The sequence below is a fragment of the Triturus cristatus genome, chromosome 6, assembly GCF_964204655.1.
Source record: "Triturus cristatus chromosome 6, aTriCri1.1, whole genome shotgun sequence".
NCBI lineage: Eukaryota > Metazoa > Chordata > Amphibia > Caudata > Salamandridae > Triturus > Triturus cristatus.
In genome coordinates this window covers 715,418,083-715,439,255 of record NC_140589.1, presented here as the reverse complement: position 1 = coordinate 715,439,255, position 21,173 = coordinate 715,418,083, and the positions used below count along the sequence as shown (strand labels likewise).

Genomic DNA, 21,173 nt, shown 5'->3' with positions numbered 1-21,173 from the left:
TCTCTATCGGAGCACTACCGATATTTACTCCCAAGAAAGCCATGATCCAATCCCTCATGTGGTTATTATAGTCCTCGTTATTTAGAAAGGCCCTTTCAAACGTCCAAATCCTCAGTGTGGGGATGCTTCTATTGCATACCAGATTCAGTACTAACGGGTTGTGATCAGAGAGTATCCTGGGCAATTTATTGATTGTGCACCTATTCTTCAGGGAGTTGGAGATAAGGAAATAGTCAAGGCGTGCATGGCGTGAGTGGGGGAAGGAATAAAAGGTAAATCCATGATCACCTGGGTGGTTCATGTGCCAGGTATCAATCAGCCCATGCAGTGTACACAGATCCTTAAATGCACTGAAGACCCTGGGTTTTCTCCCTTGATATATAAATGTCGGATTTGTTGACCATTCCCCCGGAAGGTTTAAATTAAAGTCGCCGCAAATAATTAAGGGTAATGGCCAATGTGCCAGCTCGTTGGTAATGTAGCTCAAGGTTTCAGGGTCATCACCTACATTGCCATATACAGTACAGATAGTCATCCTATTTTCTCCATTATTATATAGACATTCCGCGATGGCCCACCTACCAAATTTGTCGGAGATTGTCTTGGTAAATTGAAGATCTCCCCCTTCAGCTAAGATTGCAACCCCTTTAGTTCTAGTAGCTTGTGTAGAAGCGATTATAAGTTTATACCCTAGTATTTTTAAGATATATAGTGGTCCTCCTTCAATATGGGTTTCTTGTAAGAATATGATATTTGGTTCCATTGTTTGTAAGCCGAAAGCAACTTTTTGTCTTTTTTTTTTTAGATCATTTAGGCCGCATATATTCAATGTAATAATTCTTATCCTATTCATTAAAGATATATTTCAGTATTTCTGTAGATATGCCCTCTTGTTTACTGTATAGCTTGGTCTCTATTTTTCCCCCTGGTTGTGGTCCATTACATTCCACTCTTGGTTCAACCTTGGTCCACAAGCCCCCCCACCCCAGTACCCCTCATCCCCCATGGTACCCACCCTCCTCCCCCCCCCCTTACCACCCAATGAGGCGTCCTGGGTCAGCAAGTACCCAGGTGTGTGCGTCAGCTAGATCAGCACGTTTCAGCGCCCTCTGTGTACCAGCCTGGTATAATTGGTAAATGACATTAGGAAGGAGAATTCCTATAGTCAAGTTTCCAGGTTTTGATTGTAATTTTCTTTGCTGATAGAAGTTTTTAAACTATTTGTCCTTATGTTTTCCTATCTTGGTTATTTCTTTTAAGTAGACCTCTGCTTGAATTTCGCTTGTGAAGCTTCTTGTTATGCCATTAAAGATTGTCAGCCGTGCCGGATTTTGCAGAAAAACAGTTGCCCCAGTTTGTTCAATAATTGTCGCAGCCTCCATCTTCGCTCGACAGTCGCGTGAGCATAGTCTGGTCTAGTAAAGAACGAGAAGCCCTTGTATTCTCTCTTTTTTGTAGGTCTTGCCAGATCGTAGATAGCTTCTCGCAAAAAGAAATTCCCGAAGTAAACCAGAATAGCCCTTGGATATTGAGGAGGCTAATGCAAATGTTTAGGGAGCATCATAGGAAATCGGTGGGCGCGTTGGATTTCTTTTTCCATTTCCCAAGTTTGTAGTTCCGGAAAGGCTGTTTTCAGAAGATTTATCATAAAGCCCCTTGGATCATTGTCCTCCTTGCCTTCAGGAATTCCGAGGAAGCGCAAGTTATTTCTTCTGGCTCGATTTTCTTGATCTTCGATCTTTATCAGTAAGTCTTTTATAACTGACTCTTGATCTTTTTCATGTTTTTGAAGCTGGGCAACATCGGACTCAAGGTTTTCAGTACGTGCTTCTATTGTGGCCATTCTCTCAGAAATTTCAGTGCAAGTATTGTCTACTTTTTGAATTGCTCCTTGTAGCTTTTGGATAGCAGAATGGTTCCTTTGGCTATCCATTTTTGTATCTTGATGGAGACTCTTAATGGAACTTAACACTGCGGTTAATGAGGGTTCTGCCAATAAGCTTGTATCTGTTCTATAACCAGTTTGCTTTTGGTTTTCATAAAGTTGTTTGTGTTCTGATCTCCGCCTTAGTTTTGTAGTAGGGCTTTTTCGAACAAGTTTAGTTCTTGTGCCAGGTTGTTCCGTGTTGTTCCCCGGCTCTGTAGTTTCTTCATATATGAATTGACCCTGTTTTTTGAATTTCGCCCTCCTTTTTTCTAGTCTTGACCTTGAGTTCAGACCTTGCCCAGAAGGAGTTGTTGGTTTGTCCGATTCTAAAAGATCCGAGCCATCTGAACTACCGGGATCCGATATTTGATCTTCACTTGTATCGGTTGTCTTGCAGGATTCACTAGAAATAGACAAACCTGTTTCATACAGGTCTGAGTCCGACTCTGAGAGTGCGTCGTTTTCGAGTGGAGTAGGTTTCTCCGAGTCCGGTGTTGGTATACGGAGGGAGAGGGATAGGGGGTTGTCGACCGTGTTTTCCTTCAGGGCCTTAGATGTATTCTCACTATGTTTGGTTGAATTAATTTTGTCTGTTTGATCTATTTGCTCATTTTTCGCTGTTCGTGTTCTGGCTGCTTTAGCCCCTGAGTTTCTCGGGATTAAGTCATGTGTCTGGTCATGGAACTGGGTGCCAGAGTCCATGACCCGCATAGTCTTTTCCTTTATATTGGGCCGTACTAGGAGCAGTCCAGAATCATCACCGTAATTTCTACTCGTATCAATGGGTTGTTTCCCATCACTTTCCTGTGTGGCATGTTGTTTATCTGTTTTTACTAATTCGCTCCTTACTTCTCTGGTCAGTGGACTGAATATATTGAAGATCCTAGGCTGAAAAAAATCCTGCGATCCGGTAGTTTTTGTCATTGCTTTTAAGCTTTTGATTGTTTGTAGTCTTTTTGCTTTTTTTACCATTAATTCTAGGTTCTCGTTGTTATCGTTGTTTTCCATATCTTTTTCTCTCTCTCTCTTTCTCCTTTTCTACCCCCACTCCCTTTCTTGCTCTCTTTCAACTCCTCCCTCTCTTTTTCCTGCTCCTTCTCCTTGTCTTTCTCTTGTCCTTTATTCTGTTTCTTGTCCATGTTTTTGTTTTTATTGTCGTCTTTTTTTTTTAATGCTCTTTCTTTACGCTCAAATTTTGTTTCTTCGTTCTCCTTGGCTCTGAAACCTCTAGTTTCGGGCCGTCTCTGCACTTCAACGTTTTTCGGTGAATCTTGTGAATTCATTGTGCTTTGAGTGCTTTCCAGCCCCCCTAGAATTTCTGGACAACTAAGGTTCTGGTCTCCATGTTCCCCATGGTCATCATCTAAAATTGGTTTTCCCCCACCAGTTGCAGCTTCCTTTTCACTTTCAGTTCCGTTTCGTTGGATTTGTTGTTGTTGTAATGATATAGCTTCCATGGTCAGAGCACCTTCTAGTCCTCTTAGTGTTACCTCACCCTGGGCCGCCATATCAGTAATCAAAAATGGAACTTCAATGAGTGCCTGTAGTACTTGTAGAAGCGCTAGATTCAACTGTGGCTGGAGTTCTTGGAGTTGTCGAAGTTGTTGCAGCAGTTGCTGTAGCTGTAGCGGATTATTTAGCTCCCTTTGTATAACCTCTTCTATAGGGATTATAGTGGTGTATGGATTACAACAATTGCTTGGGGGGTATACTACATATGAGCATGTGAGAGAGATCTGCACTTGTATCATAATATCACTATTACGATCACTATTACTGTTCCTGTGATGATATTGCTTAATGCATTTAAAACATTTCTGTTGATATTACGCTATGTACTCAAGACACTTTCTGCTTCCCTTTCTAAAAAAGCGCCATATTAGCAATCTCAGAGTAGTCCCAAACGTACTTTTTCAACTCATGGATGATGAAGTGATAATTCATCTAGGTGCATTTCTGAGAACAGCAGTACAAGCTCGTGGATCTATGAATAGTGAGTAGACTAGCTATAATGCTTGATGTATCCCTTGTCTGTTATTTGATTAGAGACAGTATTTTAGTCAGTTTTTATTAACTGTTTTTACTGTGTATATATTTTCATATGTATTTTACTGCATGTATTTTTGCACTGTTATGGATACTTTTGGTATTTGAATAACGTTGTTTAACTTGAAAGAGAAGAACAGTCATTGAGAGCTCTATGTTGCATGGAATGGCTACTTAAGGTCATTATACGTAGATGATACACTTTTTGTTCCAAATCCAGCTGAACAAATCTCAACCCTGTTCTTATGCACTCAAATTTGGGCAAGACTAGGTCCTCTAAATAAACTGGCATAAATCGTTAATGGTTCCGAGAAAGCCAGCCCACTAATGATTTCCCACTCAAGTGGTGCGATGCCCGACACACTACTTGGGAATAAAAAGATACATCCTAATCCAAACCAAGTACGGCAGGACAATTAAGATTTAACAACTCCAAGAATCAAGCAGATATTGTGGGGTGCGCCGCCCCCCCCCCCCCCACCACCACTTTCACTAGCAGGACAAATTGCTGTCCTCAAAATTATTTTTCTACCCAAGTTGCTTTAAGCGTTTCTGAATATTCATTTAGCTTACACAAAAGCCTTCTTGGCCACGATTCATTCAATTTTACTAGACTTCACATGGGCTAACAAGCAGTCTTGGATAATTTGCTAACATTGCCTTTTTCCATATGGAGGATGACTGCTCCTAATGCAGAATGCTACTACTTAGTGGCTCTAGCTAAGTACTTTTTCCAAAGGATACATCCTGCTTTTCACCTCCTATCCCACACTATTGAGCGAGATATGATGTGTAATACACCTTTAATCACTGTCTCCGATAGGAATTTTAGTCGCCCGACCATACACATGGACACAGTTGCTTGACACCAAAGGGAAACATTTGACAATACAGCAACTAAAGCAGAAGGGTGGTATTTACTTCCTAGATACATTTCTATATAGAAATTTCAAAAACAATGCTGCCATCCGCTTCACTGCTTAGCAGAAACTCCACCCACATTCCCTGCCTTAACAGAGGCTTTGCCTCCATTTCTCCCAAGTGTTTAATTACGAGACTATACGAAGCAACTATGGAGGCATTGGCAGGGCCAATAACCATAGCATGAACAAAGTGGGAACGGGATATGAATAGTGCAATATGCAATTACGGTTTACCACTCAAAAAACTCTTGCTTAATAGCCGGCACACACTGCTCTATGCTAAATACTTACATACAATATATGATATTTCTGACTACCCCACACAATGGTCTCATCACAAACCCGGACTTCTCCCGCTACCAGTGCCTGGTTGCTGACTAGTACCATTTGGCCTAGACTTGCCTGCATATCTATACCACCGGGTATTTCATTTTTTTCAATTCTCTAAGAAATGATTTGCATTCCCTTTGCCCCACTACTCATAGCACTACTGGGCTATGTCAAGGATATCCCCAAACACTCACAACGGTTCATGGTGCTGGCAAAAAGTAACGAGCATTTGCAATGCAATAGGTCTCGCATTTGCAAGAGTTTAAGCTATTGGCATTGTAAATGACAGAGCCTTTTATTTATCTGTTTTGATAATTAAGCCATAAACAAAAGGCATTGTCATTTACAATGCAAATAGCTCAAACTCTTGTAAATGCGAGACCTATTTCACTTCAAAGAAGTGGCCACCATTGTCCCGGCTGCTTGGAAAGTGAAAACGTGCATGGCGCACTGAATGTTACAGGAAAGCATTTTGTGCCTGCAGTAGGAGAAACTCATTAAAGAAAATAGTGCTTACAGACTAAATAAGACATACCATGTAACAACCGAAGTAAAGAGGCCAGTCATCATGGGAAGTTACAAATTAAGACAATGCGGTACTAAGGAGGTACTAATAAGCCTATTAACAAATCAGAAGCCAGCATTCACAAAGGGCAATGACACAAGCCAATGAAAAATATGGGTGGAGTGTGGCGGAGCTACAAGTCCATACTCTAATACATGCATGCCTTGCAGTGCAGCGCATGTGCTGCCCAGGCTCGACCTAAAAATGGAGTACAGTTATCTGGGATATGACCCTGTCTAGCAGCTGAGGTATGTAAACATGTCTTTAAATGTATGTGGTGAGCATGCATGTGGGTGAGAGTGTGCTTATGTAAGAGAGCGAGTGTGAATGAGTGAATGTGTGTGTGTAAGTATGTGTGAAGGTAAAATGGAGTGTGATGTCACTTCTGTAACCCTTGGCATTTCGGTGAATTGCCGTCCATGAGGCATTGGTAACTCTAGATCAGGTTCCCTCAGTAATTTCTCATGTTGGGCCAGGCTTACACTGGGAGATTTTGGCTGCTCTCACATTCTGAAATCTGGTGAAAGTTATGAGATCTGCGCAGTTTCTGCAGATCTCATAACCCTGATGGGGCCGGTAACTGCTGCTACCAGCCCTGTTGGAATTAGGTGGCTACTTATAATGAGGGCCTTGTGCAGTTCTTTTTCTCACATCAACCAGTCTCACCCCAGCTCACTAGCCTGGACTCCAGACACCACAGAAGCCAGGCCAGGAATGTCAAGGAGCAGAAAGCGGTGTGCAGTGAGTAGTGGGCAGTGAGTTGTGTGTAGTGGGCAGTGATTGGGGGCAGTGAGTAGTGGGCAGTAAGTAGTGGCCAGAGGAGTGTGGGTAGTGAGTGTGGGCAGTCAGCAGTGGGCAAAGCAGAAAGGATGGAAAGCGGGGGATTTAGGACAGTACCATTGCATGATCTGCCTTCCTTGTTCCCACACCAAGGGAACTCTTCATGCATGTCTAGTGAGAGTATAATTCTTGTTCATGAAGGGACAGTGCGAGCCAATGGGTCGAAATGCCATCTTGTCTTTAGCTATGTCACAAAGGAACACCTCCATTCTTCCAACTGAGAAGTACACGTCACAAAGGAACACCTCCATTCTTCCAACTGAGAAGTAAAGTAATGTTTCCTGGTTTTTAAGCTTGACTATGCCATCGCCATGGCGTGAGCAGAGACAGTTCAAGAAGTATGGGTGAATCCCCAGTAACCAGGGCAGGACTGGACGCCAATACCAGCCCTGCAGTGCAGGAGGCTGAGACTTGAATGGCGCCATGGTGGCACGGCTGGTCCTTGCACCCCCCCCCCCCCCTTCTTTCCCCCAGCCTGTAGTCTATCGGGGAAGAGGGAAACGGTCCAGCGGAACGGCCAACGAGGCCCTGAACCCAAAACACAATATCCCATGTCCTGAGTGAAAAGTGTGAAAAAGTGCACAGCCAGGCAATACCTTTCGAGGTGATCTTATTCCACTGGATCCTTTTTCTATATTTTACTGTAGACTCACATTTCCAACAAGTAAAAACAAGCACGACGATGAGAGCGTGTGAAGCAGCGAGGAGACGCCATGCGCGTGCACATCGCCTGTCCATGCGCGCACATGGTTTGTCTCCCTTCGCTAGCAAAACCCACAACAATAGGTCTCGCCAAGGCGAAAGCAGCACATGCGCTGCATTCGCTAAGCGAGACCTAAAAAGCAGGGTAGCTATGAGATGGGGAAAGGGCCCTATTCCTAGCAATAAAGACTGGACTACAGGTCTCATTTCCAGCAATGACAACATGGACACCTATGCATGCACACCCCCCCTCGCACCTCGAGCCCAAGATATTTGACTTTCACTTCACCTATTTACTCTCTCATGATGAACCTCCTTGGACAGCCAATAAGTTGAAGTCATCTCACATTGTTTGCTTATGGTTGTGACCCCTCGATCCATTATCATGCAATAATGAGGTATATGTGAGGCAAACCAGAACAAAGGTATATGTCTGTGTACCATCTACATATATATCTTACTTGGAGTGAATTATCACAATCTGTAGTTATATGCTGAACATGTCAATGGAATATTCTGCATAAAGGTTTATAAAATACTGCAAAATTAAAGTTATTAAGAAAGGGTGAGCAGACTAAGAAAGTTAGAAAGAGACCACTCAGGCATAACAAAAGGTGCAGGAGTAAAAATGTGTTGGCCCTTTAAAAAAACAACACTGCGACTAATGCCTTAAATAGGGAAGGATAATTGGGTGAAATGAGAAAGGCAGACAAATAACCTAGAACAGTAACCATGGTAAGGCCTTGCTGCCCCAAAGACAGGGCAAATAGAAATATATCTGAAAGTGTAGAATGCAACAGATCGACCACGCGGTCCTTGCACCATGCCGCAAACGTTGCCCAATATCCAAATTAGATCAATTTAGTGGATGGACATCACACCACCAATATGACATCCACTAGTTCTACGAGCAAGTCAAAATCATTCAACTAATACCTCTCATTCTTCATGCATGGAAATATGCACTGTAGAGATGTGTCAAGATCCTGTTATATTACTGGATAGTAATTCCTTCTGCAGAATGAAGAGTAAATGCTCTGACTCAGACGTTCAGAGCACCATTTTGAGGCTATCAAGATCGTTTGAGCCAGGTCACTCCTAACCTTCTTCAAAAATTGAGAAAGAAGCGATAGTACGTGGGAATCAATGTACAGAGGGGGTTGTGTTCAGGGAAGGCATAACAGATCAGCAAGTGAGCCTTGAGACAGAAATAATATAGCGCAAATGGCTCAACAGTGAGCGTTCTTTGTGGTAGCGAAAATACCTGCTCATGGCACTGGCCACTTGATGAAGACAGCTTGACCTACCTCCGGATGCAGAAGCCACTTGTATATAGAGTCTGCTGAGCTTGTGCGCCCTGCCTTCTGATTGACATGCAGTTTAGATCCCTTGAAAGTCCTTCCAGTGCCACATTTTCAGTGCTTCCTAGCCCAGCACCTTCAACCAATGGTGATGGTGATAGCGCTTGTGGTGCAGTGCTTGCCAGACCATGCACAGAGCATCCATTTCAGAAGTGCCTTGACAGACCACTGGATAGCACAGAGCTCCATAATGCTGATGTGGTGAGGTCTGCACCAAGGGAGACAGAGTCTCTAATCTCCATCTTGTCCAGGTCACCTCCCTAGCACAGATCCGTCACCACTGTGAGCTCTGGGTGGAGAAGGGAATACAGCATGCTACGTGTCATGATTGCTTCCTGCGTCCTCCAATGACAGTCCCAGGAGCCTTGTCAGACATGTGGAAATAGTTCGTGAGGCACCTCCAGTGTTGAGTCCTTTGAGGACAAAGGATCCACAGAAGAACCCACACGTGCCAATGGGCATGAGGCGCCAAAAGAAGACACAAGGCCAGGAGACCAAAAAGCCTCTTAACACTCTGGACTGGAACCCAGGACCGAGCCTGAAACATTAGGATCATATCCTGAATGTCCCAGACTCACATCAGGAAAGGAAAGTCTTTGAACGTCCCTGTGTTCAGAACTGCTCTTATAAAAGTAATACTCTGCACAGGCCGTTGATGGAATTTCCTCTCTAGGATGAGAAACCCAGGGTACGAAAGTTGCAACATAGTTATTTGCAGGTCGTCCACAACTGACTGTTCCAAGCCTGCCTTCAACAGCCAGCTGTTGAAGTACAGGAAGATGACCACTCGAATTGTGAACATGAGCTGCAATAACCATCATCACCTTTGTCTAGATATTGAAGGGGGGGGGGGGAGGGGGGGGGGGAGTGGTGTCGAAGTGAGCCCACTTACCAGAATTTGGAACTGAAAGTGTTCCTTCCCCATGGCAAATCAGAGGAATCAACTGGGGAACAGCAGGGTGGGCCCATGGAAGTATATATCCGGCAAGTTTAAGGAAACCATCTAGTCCCCATGATGTAGAGTAGACTGCACCTGGGACAAGGTTAGAATCCTGAATTTGTCCTTCAGAGGGAAAGCGTTCAGTATCTAAAGATCCAAAATAGGCCTCAGCCTAACCTTTTTAGGTACCAGAAAACAATGGAAATGGCACTTTCCGTCACTCTCCCTGGTACCACAAATGGGGTGGGATGGGCACGGGCTGAGATGACCAACTCTGGTGGTACGCCAGGCCCCTGAAGTAACCCATAAACATCTGGTATTGTTCATGGGTTTGCTGTATCGGAGCTAGCCTGTTCAAGGAGCGAGCCGTAGCACAGCTACCTTTGAATTCATCCAGAGGTCAGTCCACCTTGTATCTAAATATCTTCGAGCCATCACAAGGCATGTCCATGAGGTATGTTTGTATGCCCCCTAACAAATCTATGGGATCCATTCAAAAGCAACCATGCTAGACCTAATAATACAACGTACATGGTCTGTGGTATCAAGTACGGCCTGCAAGATGCACTTTGCTGCATTCTGTCCATTTCACAAGTCTTTGGAGACGGGGGACAGGCCAGAGAAGGCCCCACCAACCACAGTCCAACAGAGAGACCCAGTGGATTTGTGGAGCAAAGGCACTCCCCGCAGGGAATTGGAATCATTTGGAACTGCTGCAGTGTTGCCTCCTTGAAGGCCTCTGCCTGCGGTGAAATCGAGGATGGTCCGGGAAATTTACCAGCTTCTACTGTGGAATGGGGTTAGAATAAGACAACAGGCAAGGAGTCAGTGCCTTTGAGTGCCAAATGTACAAGCCCTATCTGGAGTTGGAGCAATGAGGGGTGGAGAATGAGGAGGACTCCCATCTGGACTTCTTGTGTTTGCTCTCCGTCTTGTCCATGCACTTCATCTTAGGCTTAACCAGGGACTGATGTGAACTAGGATCGAGCCTTGTAGTGGGCCTGCAATTTGGAGTGCCACCCTCCGTGACACCTGTTTCCTGCATGCACAGCTTGAAGCCTGTAGTTTTGGAGGGCATAGAGACATCCCTAGCACACTATCAGCAAAATAGTTTTGAGGCTGATCTAAACAATTGACAAATGTTCTGAAGATTAGCTCCAGATCCTCACTATGAAAGGAAAAATCAAACTAACTTCAGTGCAACAGAGAAGCGGGGGGTTGGGGGTGGGTAGGTTAGGAGCTGCCCTTATTCAGACTCATGCTGTCCCTTCCAGAGATGGGACGGATGATGCAGAGTCCAATGGCGCTACCTATTGGCGTGGTGGAACAATTGCTAGAAAGGTTTTGGGACCAAGCATGGCATATGGGAGAAATTTAAAAGGTGAGGCATCTGTGGTTATCCATCAAATAAAAAGAGCATGTGGGGGCCCTCCAGTGATCTGAGAGAAAAATTAAGATGATGAGGATGATGATATGGACTCAGATTTTCATAAAATAAAAAGCAAGGAGGTCTATCCATGGTTTCTGAAAATGTATTGCGTGTTTCAGGTTCATGTGACGGATATTCCAATTTCATGACAGAAAGATTCTAATAAAAATTTAAGCAACTGTGTTCAGTTTTCATGGTGTTCTCTGGAATTCCCTTCACGTTTGCCACCATTTCCTTAGACTTTTTTTTAGGAGAGCAGGATCAAAAATCGCAAACCTCAAAAGTAAATTGTAGGGCAACTCTACGGGTCGTCACAGCAGGCTCACCTCACACATCACTATCTGACCCTTCACTAGATGCCTAGAAACTAATAATTGAGACACCGGCCCATTCTTAATGTAACATTAACGGTCCGATTCCTGAGAAACATTTTAGACCTTGCAAGGGTGGAGCTCCGCAACTATTTTGAATTCACAAAACATTTTGAGGTAATGCAGGGAAACCTATGAGAATCTCAGGTGTCCAGGAATGCAAGTAGAAGCAAATCATGAATTCTATTTTTACATGTGTGAACATACACACAGACAAATATTTTTGCATGCAGAAAAAAAACTATTACACACTTGCTTTTGCTTCTTTCTCCACAATAAAAATATTATTCCCCATAGAGAAACCTCTCATAATTCATCCTCTGACATTTGTGGGATGTGCTCTATTTCCCTTTTCATGACAAAGAGATTTATTCCTAGACTGAAAAATTAATCAGTATACTCGCCAAGGTGTATTTTTATGGATGTTAACAAACTTCCTGGGCATTCCTACCTTGGAAACCCCACACACCACCCACGGGAAACAATGGGCAATGTGTAAGTAATTATGACTTAGAATATTGAGTACTCCTGCTTTAATGCTATTTGACGATGTATCGTGTTGTGCATTGTGTTTGAGGTTTATGAGTGCTAATGTGTTTTGGTAGGATTTTTTGTAATGAAGTTTAATGATTTGTACATTTTAATGCTTTACACTACCTACACTCTTCTCCGATGTCCTCATATAGATATGATTTTTTTTTTTTAATAACCAAATTTGATTGATTTTGGTGAAAACAACCAAAAAGAAAACAGAAGACCAGCAGCAAACAGAGACATTAGTGCACAGCAGAAACATGGCGTCATTATAGCATCGAATACGTCCTTGAAATGCATAGAACATTAAAGAGGGCAGAGTAAACTCTCTCCGCTGGGCCACAGACGCCCAGGCGGAATGTCAATTGTCTAGCACCCCCACCCATTTGCCCCATACTTTGCGGTACTTCGCTGGGCATCCCCCAGCCTCGTACAAGGGCTTTTCCTGTGCTGCGCACCAATCCACCCCCCTGCACCATCGTGTCATGGTGGGCGCAACCGGGTTCAACCAGTTAGCCGCAATGTCCCTCTTGGCCACCATTATGGCTGTGTTCAGGAAGAGTTTGTCTACTCTGGATCCAGCCAACCCCTCAGTAACCCCCAGGAGCACATTCAGTGGGTTATGGGGAACCTCCGAGCCAAGGACCTCAGTGAGTTCCCCCACCACGGAGTCCCAAAAGCATGTAACAACAGGGCAAAGTCATACCATGTGGAAAAAATCAGCTTGTTGTTGGCTACAACAGGGGCATGACGCGACAGGTCTGAGCCGATATAGATATGATTAACATGGCAAAATTATGCTAAAAAAATAAAAGCATGTACTTTAAAGAATGGCACATTCAGTGCTTGGAACTGGCAGAAATGTGATATGTGGCACTTTCAGTGATTAACTGACAAGTCCTTACTTACTTATTTATAAACTGCTCAAGTCCTTGCTTCCTTTCTTCTATAAATGCATCATCAAATATTCCATCGTCCCCTCTAAAAGGAAGTTGCCGGAAAAAAGCCTTCCCAGGTAGAGGTGGCACCACCACCTAAATGGAAAAAAAATGTTACTTCAATACAACACACTGTTCTTACGCCTCCACCTTTCTCATCCCTTTTGTTTTACCTACTAGAAGTACTGCCATTTTCAGTACAAAATAACTGTCAATAGGTTGACCAAATACAATGGGGCAGATTGAGGGAGAAATACTGTACACAAAAAAGGCTATATAACTGCAAGATGTTTCTACAGAGAGCTGCTGGGAAGCTGTGGGCCAACTGAGCTCAGCCTTCACTTTCTGTATAATGTGCTCTAGAACACACCTTCAAAAGATATTTCAACCTACCTGGGAGAACAGTTTCAATCTTTGATTACCCTTTCAAACGGAAAACATTTTATGAAGAAGACAAACATTTGTAACTAAATGGAATTAAATGAGACTTGAAGGACCATCACGTGCATGGCTTCAAACTCCAAGGGAACTCCAAGGTAGGGATCATAAACATGTGCTCATGAATTTGACTGCAAGGCTAATAACTTAGGAATCTCTTAGTCCTTTATTCTCAACCTAATGCTTCTGGTCTTTCAAGGCATCATAAAGACACCGCACAGACTGAACACAGATCTAGTAGAGAATACCATTGACATACCCCATTAATACAGGTTTAGCTAGAAAACATCCCAAGTTGTGCAATGACCTCGTGGTGGCAATAGGAGCAATTGGTGTCAGTCATTAAATGCTCAATAGGGGAAAGTTTACACCTATGACAGCGCTGACAGTCCATAATTGCATGCTTCCTATAAGGAGAGAAGAGTCTCTAGAAAAAATCTGCTAAAGTCTGAATATCCTGTGGATTGACTAATACTATTTGGAGTTTAAGAAATTTGAATAAGGGTTTTAGACAGGCTACTATTAATCTTCAAGAGCGGCTGTGGGGCTCTGTCAGACCATATTTAGAAGAGGTTTGCTGCGTGCCTGGTGACTTTTTGACTGGAGCAGTATATTTTTTCTGAAATGTTTTACATAGCATTGATCACTGTACGTAAATCAACAAGGATTGAATGAAAATGAAATGAAAAACCAGCATTTGTAAAGTGCACAGCTACCTCCGGAGAGGTGTCCCTGCGCTAGGGGCTAACGGGAAGATTCAGCGTGCTATTGCCCAGAGTCACAATGTGTTTGGCTAACCTGCCGCCAGCACCGGGGATCGACCCATGAGCCCCTGTGTTCCGGAGTCAGCCGCCCTAGCCGCTGCACCACCACCACCACCGTTGTGAATAGTCAGATTAGGTTAGACAAAACAGTTGCATAAGTTAACTGAGCCAGGTTAGTGGTTGAGCTTGAGAATGACAAAATATTCACTACGGCTTAAACTTAAAACATGTTAAAGGGTCCTAAGAGTATGAAATAAATGATTACAGGGGAAACACTGAAATTAAGTTATACGTTTTATACATATTTTTAGCATGGTGGGGAGCTATCACCCTCTTCTCTCAAGTTCAAGCAATTGACATTTCAGTGCTTTTTTCATGTCTTTCAGAGAGGAAAAGGCACAAATGGAGAGGGCCTAGAGAGCAGAAAGATTGACATTTGGAGGTGATGCACAGTGGTTTGGGTGTGGCTCGAAGGCGGAGTTTGGGGACTCACAGATTTCAAGTGGGTGTGTAACAGAATAGTAAGTCAACCAAGTAGCTGTGGAAAGACCATTTACTACTTCGAAGACAAGTGATAAGACCATGTCCAAGGTGCGGGTTTTGGACATGATTAAGTTTGCTTGGAGTATGGCTACTCTAGTGGAGAAAAGGCATACTAGGGTAGAATGCAAAGGTCTTTCCGCTGACGTAGATGACTGGCAAACTAGGAATTAAGGAGGACAGGTTCATCTAGGTGAAAATCCAATGCGACCTTGGGTATAAACCTGGGGCTGGTGGGCTAAATGACTTGTGTCCTTTGTAAAAACAAAGATATTGCTCTTTTATGGTGAATTCTTGTACCTCGCCAACTCTCCTTGCTGCAGCAAATGACAGCAACAGCCCTGTTTTCCAAGGGCTGTATTTCAGAAGTGCCCTATGGACCAGCTCAAAAGGAAGTAGCATCAACTGACTAATTGCTGTATTTAACTCTCATGGCACAGGAGGGCGTTTGAAGAAAGGGAAAGCCTGAAAAAGGCCCTTTATAAAAAATTTGGATGACTCTTTGGGAAAATAAGGATGCATTCTCAGCTCTCCTAAATTTGAAGATCATGGCAAAATGAACTCTTACCAATGAGTCTGTCAGACTGTTCTGGGCAGGGTTTAGCAAATACAGTGGTACTTGATGTGGTTTCATTGATACAGGTTTAAGTCCTTTGTCCTTGCACCACACCCAGAAGGGTGTTATAAATCTCTGATGTAGGAGGTGCTCAAGCTTGCGCTAATATTGCTCTAGAGTCAGGGATATCCAGATGATCAAAGTCTAAGCTAGTGGAGAGGTGTGGCTCACTACTTAGAGGCGGCAGACCCGCAAGCAGAGAATCGGCCAGGGACCAGGGTTCAATTCCCGACGCGGCAGGGTCGTGGACCAGGGTCAAAACGGACTCGATAATTCTCGCCTCGGTACCTACTCTAACCAGGAACACACTCGGCAACTCTGGGCATTAAGCTTGCCTAATCTCTACAACGGCCCCCCACAGACGCCAGGGATGCCTGGTTTCACCTTGGAGATACCCAGAAAGGGACCATCTCACAGGGATAGCCAGGATGGGTTCCCCAGCGGTCTACAGCGCCGGACGCCCCGTTGCTGGGGTAGCTGTGCGCTTTACAAGTCTACAACATTTACATTTACATTTAAGCGGCCAGGAACCAAACTGTCAGGCTAAGTAACTTCAGGTCGTGGTAGAGAACATGTCCGCTGTGTCTGGAAAGGAGCTTGGGATGGGATATTGAACTGTACTGGTTGACAAAGTCTCAACAGGTCGCTGTACCAGAACTGGCATAGCCACACTGGTGCAATCATATTCAGAGCAGTAGGAATAAGGGGAAAAGCAGAAACGTGTAAGTGAAGACAGTCAACCAATTTGAGAATGCATTGCTATTGATCCCTGTTGCCAGTACCTGCTGGCATAGCACTCACATTTCTGTTACTGTAGGGCAGCAAATAGGTTTAGAGTTCTAGGACCACATTTCTGAAAGACGTGCTGCAGCTGAACCTGGAGACCTTTCACTCCTGGCAGTCTGACTGGGCATGACTGAGTAAGTCTTCCTGGTTATACTGGACTTCAGACGTATTCTTCAATGCAATATTCTCCTAGTTTGCTATGGCCAAGTCCCACATCATCTGTCCCTGCTACGAAAGAGAAGACGACCTCCCTGTTTGTTGATGCAGTACATTTAGGTCATTTTATCTGTCCTGATCAGTACAGCTTGACCTGCCAGTTTCAGCAGGAATGCTTGTAAGCCTATTCTAATGCCCCTCTAGTTCCAAGGGGGCTCCAGCATCTGGGAACCACATCCTTCCATTGATGTAGCCGCTGAAATAGTTTGTGATGGGCTGGAACGGAAGGCCTGCATGGAGATTGCTTGAGAATCTTCAATGCAGCAGAGCCTGTTTGAACCATAGTCATACTTGTTGTATATTTTTCCAACATCCTATCACTTGTCTGCACTGCTGATACAGTTCTTGTTGTATCAGCCTCATCCGCAATCTGCATAAAGGCACAAAACCGATGCATGATCACAGCAAAGAAGGGATTATCTCTATAGAACAGAATGTCTTCACCAATGTTTGAGGTTTAGCTACTTGCTTTGCTGATGGAAACTCTTGTCTGAGCGGGGTGTCAAGGATTTCTCCCAGAAACTGAATTTCTTTGCAGGATGAATCGACAATTTTTGTAATTTCAGTGTTTGACCCAACTAATGGAAATGGCTGATATAAGAAGTTAAGGATCGCGCCTCTTAATGTGATGATGACTTGACGAACCAGTCGTTCACGTTTTATTTACTTCTGCAGCTGGTGCCCTTCGCTGCTTAAGGCAGCAGCCACAGGGGACACTTCATTAATAAATCGAGGAGACAACTTTAATCTGAAAGGAAATGCATTGAATTTGCAGTGCTGTTCTACCATCGGTGATATTGCTCATGGTTCGGGTGTATTGCAACACAAAAGTAAGCATCCTTGCGATCAAGGGAGACCAACTACCGTTCCTGAAGTACCAGAAAGACTTCCTTCAAGGTACCCATCCAAAAGGATGAATTCTTTACAAACTTTCTATTTTCGTAGATCTAGAACTGGTCTCCACTCCAGGTTACTTCCTGAACAGAAAGACTCTGGAAAAGAAGCACAGATTCCACTGGATATTTGGCACCTTCTTTACTCCTTTCAAGATGAGCAGAATTTCTTGTTGCATTTCTTGCAAGTGCGGATGGTGCATTTACTTGTGTGGATGATTGGCAGACTTTTCTAGAAATTCAAGGGTGTTTTGACTGTACTATTTGGAGCACCGATCGATCTGTGGTAACCTACTTACAAGCTAGAGCAAAACAGAAAATTCTTCATACTACAGGATTTATTGAAGTGAGCAGGGATTTGGAGTCAGTGTTCATAAGTCAGGCTTGCCTTTGATTATTCCTGGGAATGCGAAAGGGAAGAAGGGCGCAGCTGAGTCAGATTGTGTCAGCCCTGATGTTAGTTCCTGTTCGAGTAGTAGCCTGGTCACATTTGGCTTGTCAGGGCATACCTTTTCGTTATCTCTTTTTATACAATTCGACTTGCCAAGCATGGTGTGCCTGTCGAAAGGCATGTTGAGGATCCTAGTTTTCACTTCTGAATGAAATAACATGCACCAGAGCCAATCTGGTCTACTTAGTACCACCACTCTCCCAATCGGACGGAAATCTATAATGGACGCTGATGCATCACACTCTTCCTTCACAATGGCTTTAGCCTCTTCTTTCCTGTCCTCAGGAATTAGGTCTATGAAGGGCGATACATGTCATGCCACATTTGGCAATTATAGCAGCCTGGGATGGCCAAGGTATTTGGTGCTTCGACGGATGTCATCAGCCTGGATGTAACTGTGCAGCCTACATTATCTCCCCATTTCTAAGATTTACCCAGAGGAGTTGAGTTCAGGGTTATAGGATTCTTGACCACCCCCAAGTAGCAATAATGGAATCTGGCTAGTATGAACAATTAAACATGCCAGTGCTGACTCAGGAACTCTATTTCTTTCTGAGGCATGGTACCACCACTGTTTCTACTATGGTCGGTGTCTTTATGAGGTTGGGTTTGTCGTTCCAGATATGATCTAGTATAGGGATTGACTTAATGGCCTTTCTGGGCTGACCTTTAATGTCGTACACGAAGCAAAGCTGCTACACAGAGGACATAGAAAGCACAAACCTCTTTGCTGCTACTTCTGCTAGAGCAAAACAATGTCGTCCGGGGAAGAGCTTGGTTGTGGAAGGATCACATCATCTTCTTTGGATAGAATTAAGTCCTTTCTATCTTCTTTATCTTGGTGATTACTGTTCTGTTCATGCCCATCTTCCATGACTTCACCTTCCTCCTCATCTAGGACTCATTCCTGATCGCTAGGTCAAAGCTAGGTAAGAACAACGCTCCTCCTGAGGACTCCCTCACACACAACATGCAGTAGAAATCTCAACTATGGTGGCCTCTAAGGGAAATAGAAAGTCCAGCACCTCAATTTCAATGCCTAAGTTTGGGGTGTTTCAAATGAAGTGGATGTGCTTTGGAGACTATGGCCATTTTGACACTGTTCACTGCAGTTCCCAAGAATTCCCAGTCTGACAAAAGAAACCGATTTTATCATGAGAATCTACGAAAGATCGAATGCTGGAGAAAAATCAATATCTTTTTGAATGATTGCAAAGCTTGAGCCCAAAGTAAAGTGAAGCGAGGTTTGACTGGACACTGCAATTTCTTTAACAGTACTACTGTGTGATAGCAGCTGAAACAAACATTACGAGGTTGTATTTTCCGTACCTTGCTTTCTCTTTCAAGTTCCCCTCTCAACCATTCAAAGTCACTGTATCTTCTTCGAACACAGGATTCCTTTAATTTGAAAATAGGAAGGTTTGTCTGAAAAGGATAAAAATGCTTTATTACTATAAGCCATATAAAACAGTTTTTATATCAACCAATGTATTGCCTTTTCAAGAAAAGAAATATAAAAAACAAAAACTACCAACACAACAGTGCATTAATTCGAATGGCCAACGTAAGTTATTTCCAATATTATCTGTACATCCTGAAAGCAACAGGTTCCAGATCCCAGGTTACGGTCCCATCAGGCTTTCCAGCAGTTTACAACTTTCACCTTTATATAATGACCCCAAGCTATGTCATCAATGCTCCTTACACCTTCTGGTGCTTGCTTGGGCACCCTCTGGCTTCATAAATCAGTTGGTTCAACACCCTACAAAAGTCAAGCTCCATCTTCCAGTACAGGAGATTATGTGCCTCGGCCAACACCTACTGTTGTGAAATGATCACTGGTGACCAGACTAAATCCAGTTCCACGATTGACTTTCCATCACAGTTGATGTTAATATCTTCTGCTAAAAAATAAGGCATCAGCCTATGCCTAAGCTGCAGGTAGTGGTGGAATGGTGAAGCAACAAGACCAAGTTCTTCCTGAAAATCATTTCAGGGGAGTCACAGTGACACCAAACTCAAAATGGATTTCCACAAGGGGCCCCCACCCCTCAAATCCCCTCAGGGCACTCACTTGAGTCCAACAAGAAATCGTTTTGAATTATGATCAACACATGAACAAATGAACAAACTAGTCAAATTAGTTACCCCCCTCCTCACACACACACAAGTGCATTTTGTGATTAAGAGATAAAAACAACAAATGAGAGGGAAAGAGAAAGTGAGGGAAAGGGAGGGAAAGGGAGAGAGAGAGAGAGAAAGAGAGAGAGAGAGAGAGAGAGAGAGAGAGTGAGAGAGAGAGAGAGAGAGAGAGAAGGAGAGAGAGAGAAGGAGAGAGAAGGAGAGAGAAAGAGGGAGACAGAAAGAGAGGGAAAGAGGGAGACCGAAAGAGAGGGAAAGAGGGGGAAAGAGAACGAGATAGAGAGTGAGACTGTGTTTCATAGGCAAGAGGAAAACTCACAACATGAGAAACGCCTGCGAATGTCTAGTTGAAGAATGTGGGTATATATGTGATTAGCTGACAGAAAAGCAACACATCACTGTACACGATGGCGGATGAAACCGTGTTTCTACAGCAGTTCCTATGTAATTTGGGGTGCCCAGTCCCCTTACTCCAGTCCTCCAAGTTTAAAGTAACATTTGGGGCTTTTTTATTACCCTATTGTATGTTGAACGTCCACAACACTGTCATGTAAGCTTCTGTACACACAACACTATTGCATGTGTTTGTAAAATCTAACGACAGGTTTAATGCCAGATTTGGCAGCACATTCCTGAAGAATTTTCTTGATTTAAAATAGTTTCGATTCTACCATGGCACCGCTATGGAACTGGATTCAGCCCGTTGGGATTTTGTGGATGTGAATCGTATGGAAACTTGATGGCAGCGTTGGCTCCATATTCCAGTTTAGAAAGAAATTGTGAAGAGAGAGAGGAGAATTAGCAAAGCCAATCTGTCTCGCTTCAGTGTACCAAGGCACGCAAACAGACCAGCAGAAATGCTGCCTGCACAGTGAACCGGACTTACTGGCTGTGCAAAAGCTTGCTTAAAGATAAATTTCTTTAGGCCAAATAATGCAATTACAAAAATAATGTATACAAATTACACTGGTGTTTGGTGTGATGGTGCGTTTCCAACCAACTGTGACGGCAGACGTGCATTTGTGGGAAAATGTGCTTGCTATGACTGGAAGCGTGGTGTCGGAGATTTGTCCCGGCAAAATATGTGAGGCGTTCCAGCAGAGATATGATGCTTTTTAAACCTGTGTGCGCAGTGTAAATGTGCGCAACGGAGGTGTATCAGAATGTTGTGTAAGTGTTTCAAGGCGGAGCATGTGGACCGGCACAGAAAACTGGGGCCTGAGATTGTAACTGAAGTGCTATAAATAAAGGTTTATTTTCAAAGCGCTCTCAAGACTGGGAATGAAAGTGATTTGCAGAGCTCTTAGGGCTGAGACTGGAGGTGAGCAGAGGGAGTTTCACAGACGCTCAAGATGCATGTGTACTGAGGAGCTGTGCTGGGGTGTGGAGAGGCTGGCCCGGTGCTTTAAATGGGCCGGTAC

General features: G+C 43.8%; 1 protein-coding gene across 1 annotated transcript in view; it reads right to left on the bottom strand.

Annotated features, from left to right (window-relative positions):
- SNX3 (sorting nexin 3) overlaps window positions 1-21,173 on the bottom strand; it is a 212,474-nt gene that overhangs the window by 54,579 nt on the left and 136,722 nt on the right. The window contains exons 2-3 of the mRNA XM_085611206.1: window positions 18,940-19,035; window positions 12,878-13,002 (exon numbers count right to left, since the gene is read on the bottom strand). Of these exons, the coding sequence (XP_085467332.1) occupies window positions 12,878-13,002; window positions 18,940-19,035 (221 nt within the window). The remainder of the gene's footprint in view (window positions 1-12,877; window positions 13,003-18,939; window positions 19,036-21,173) is intronic.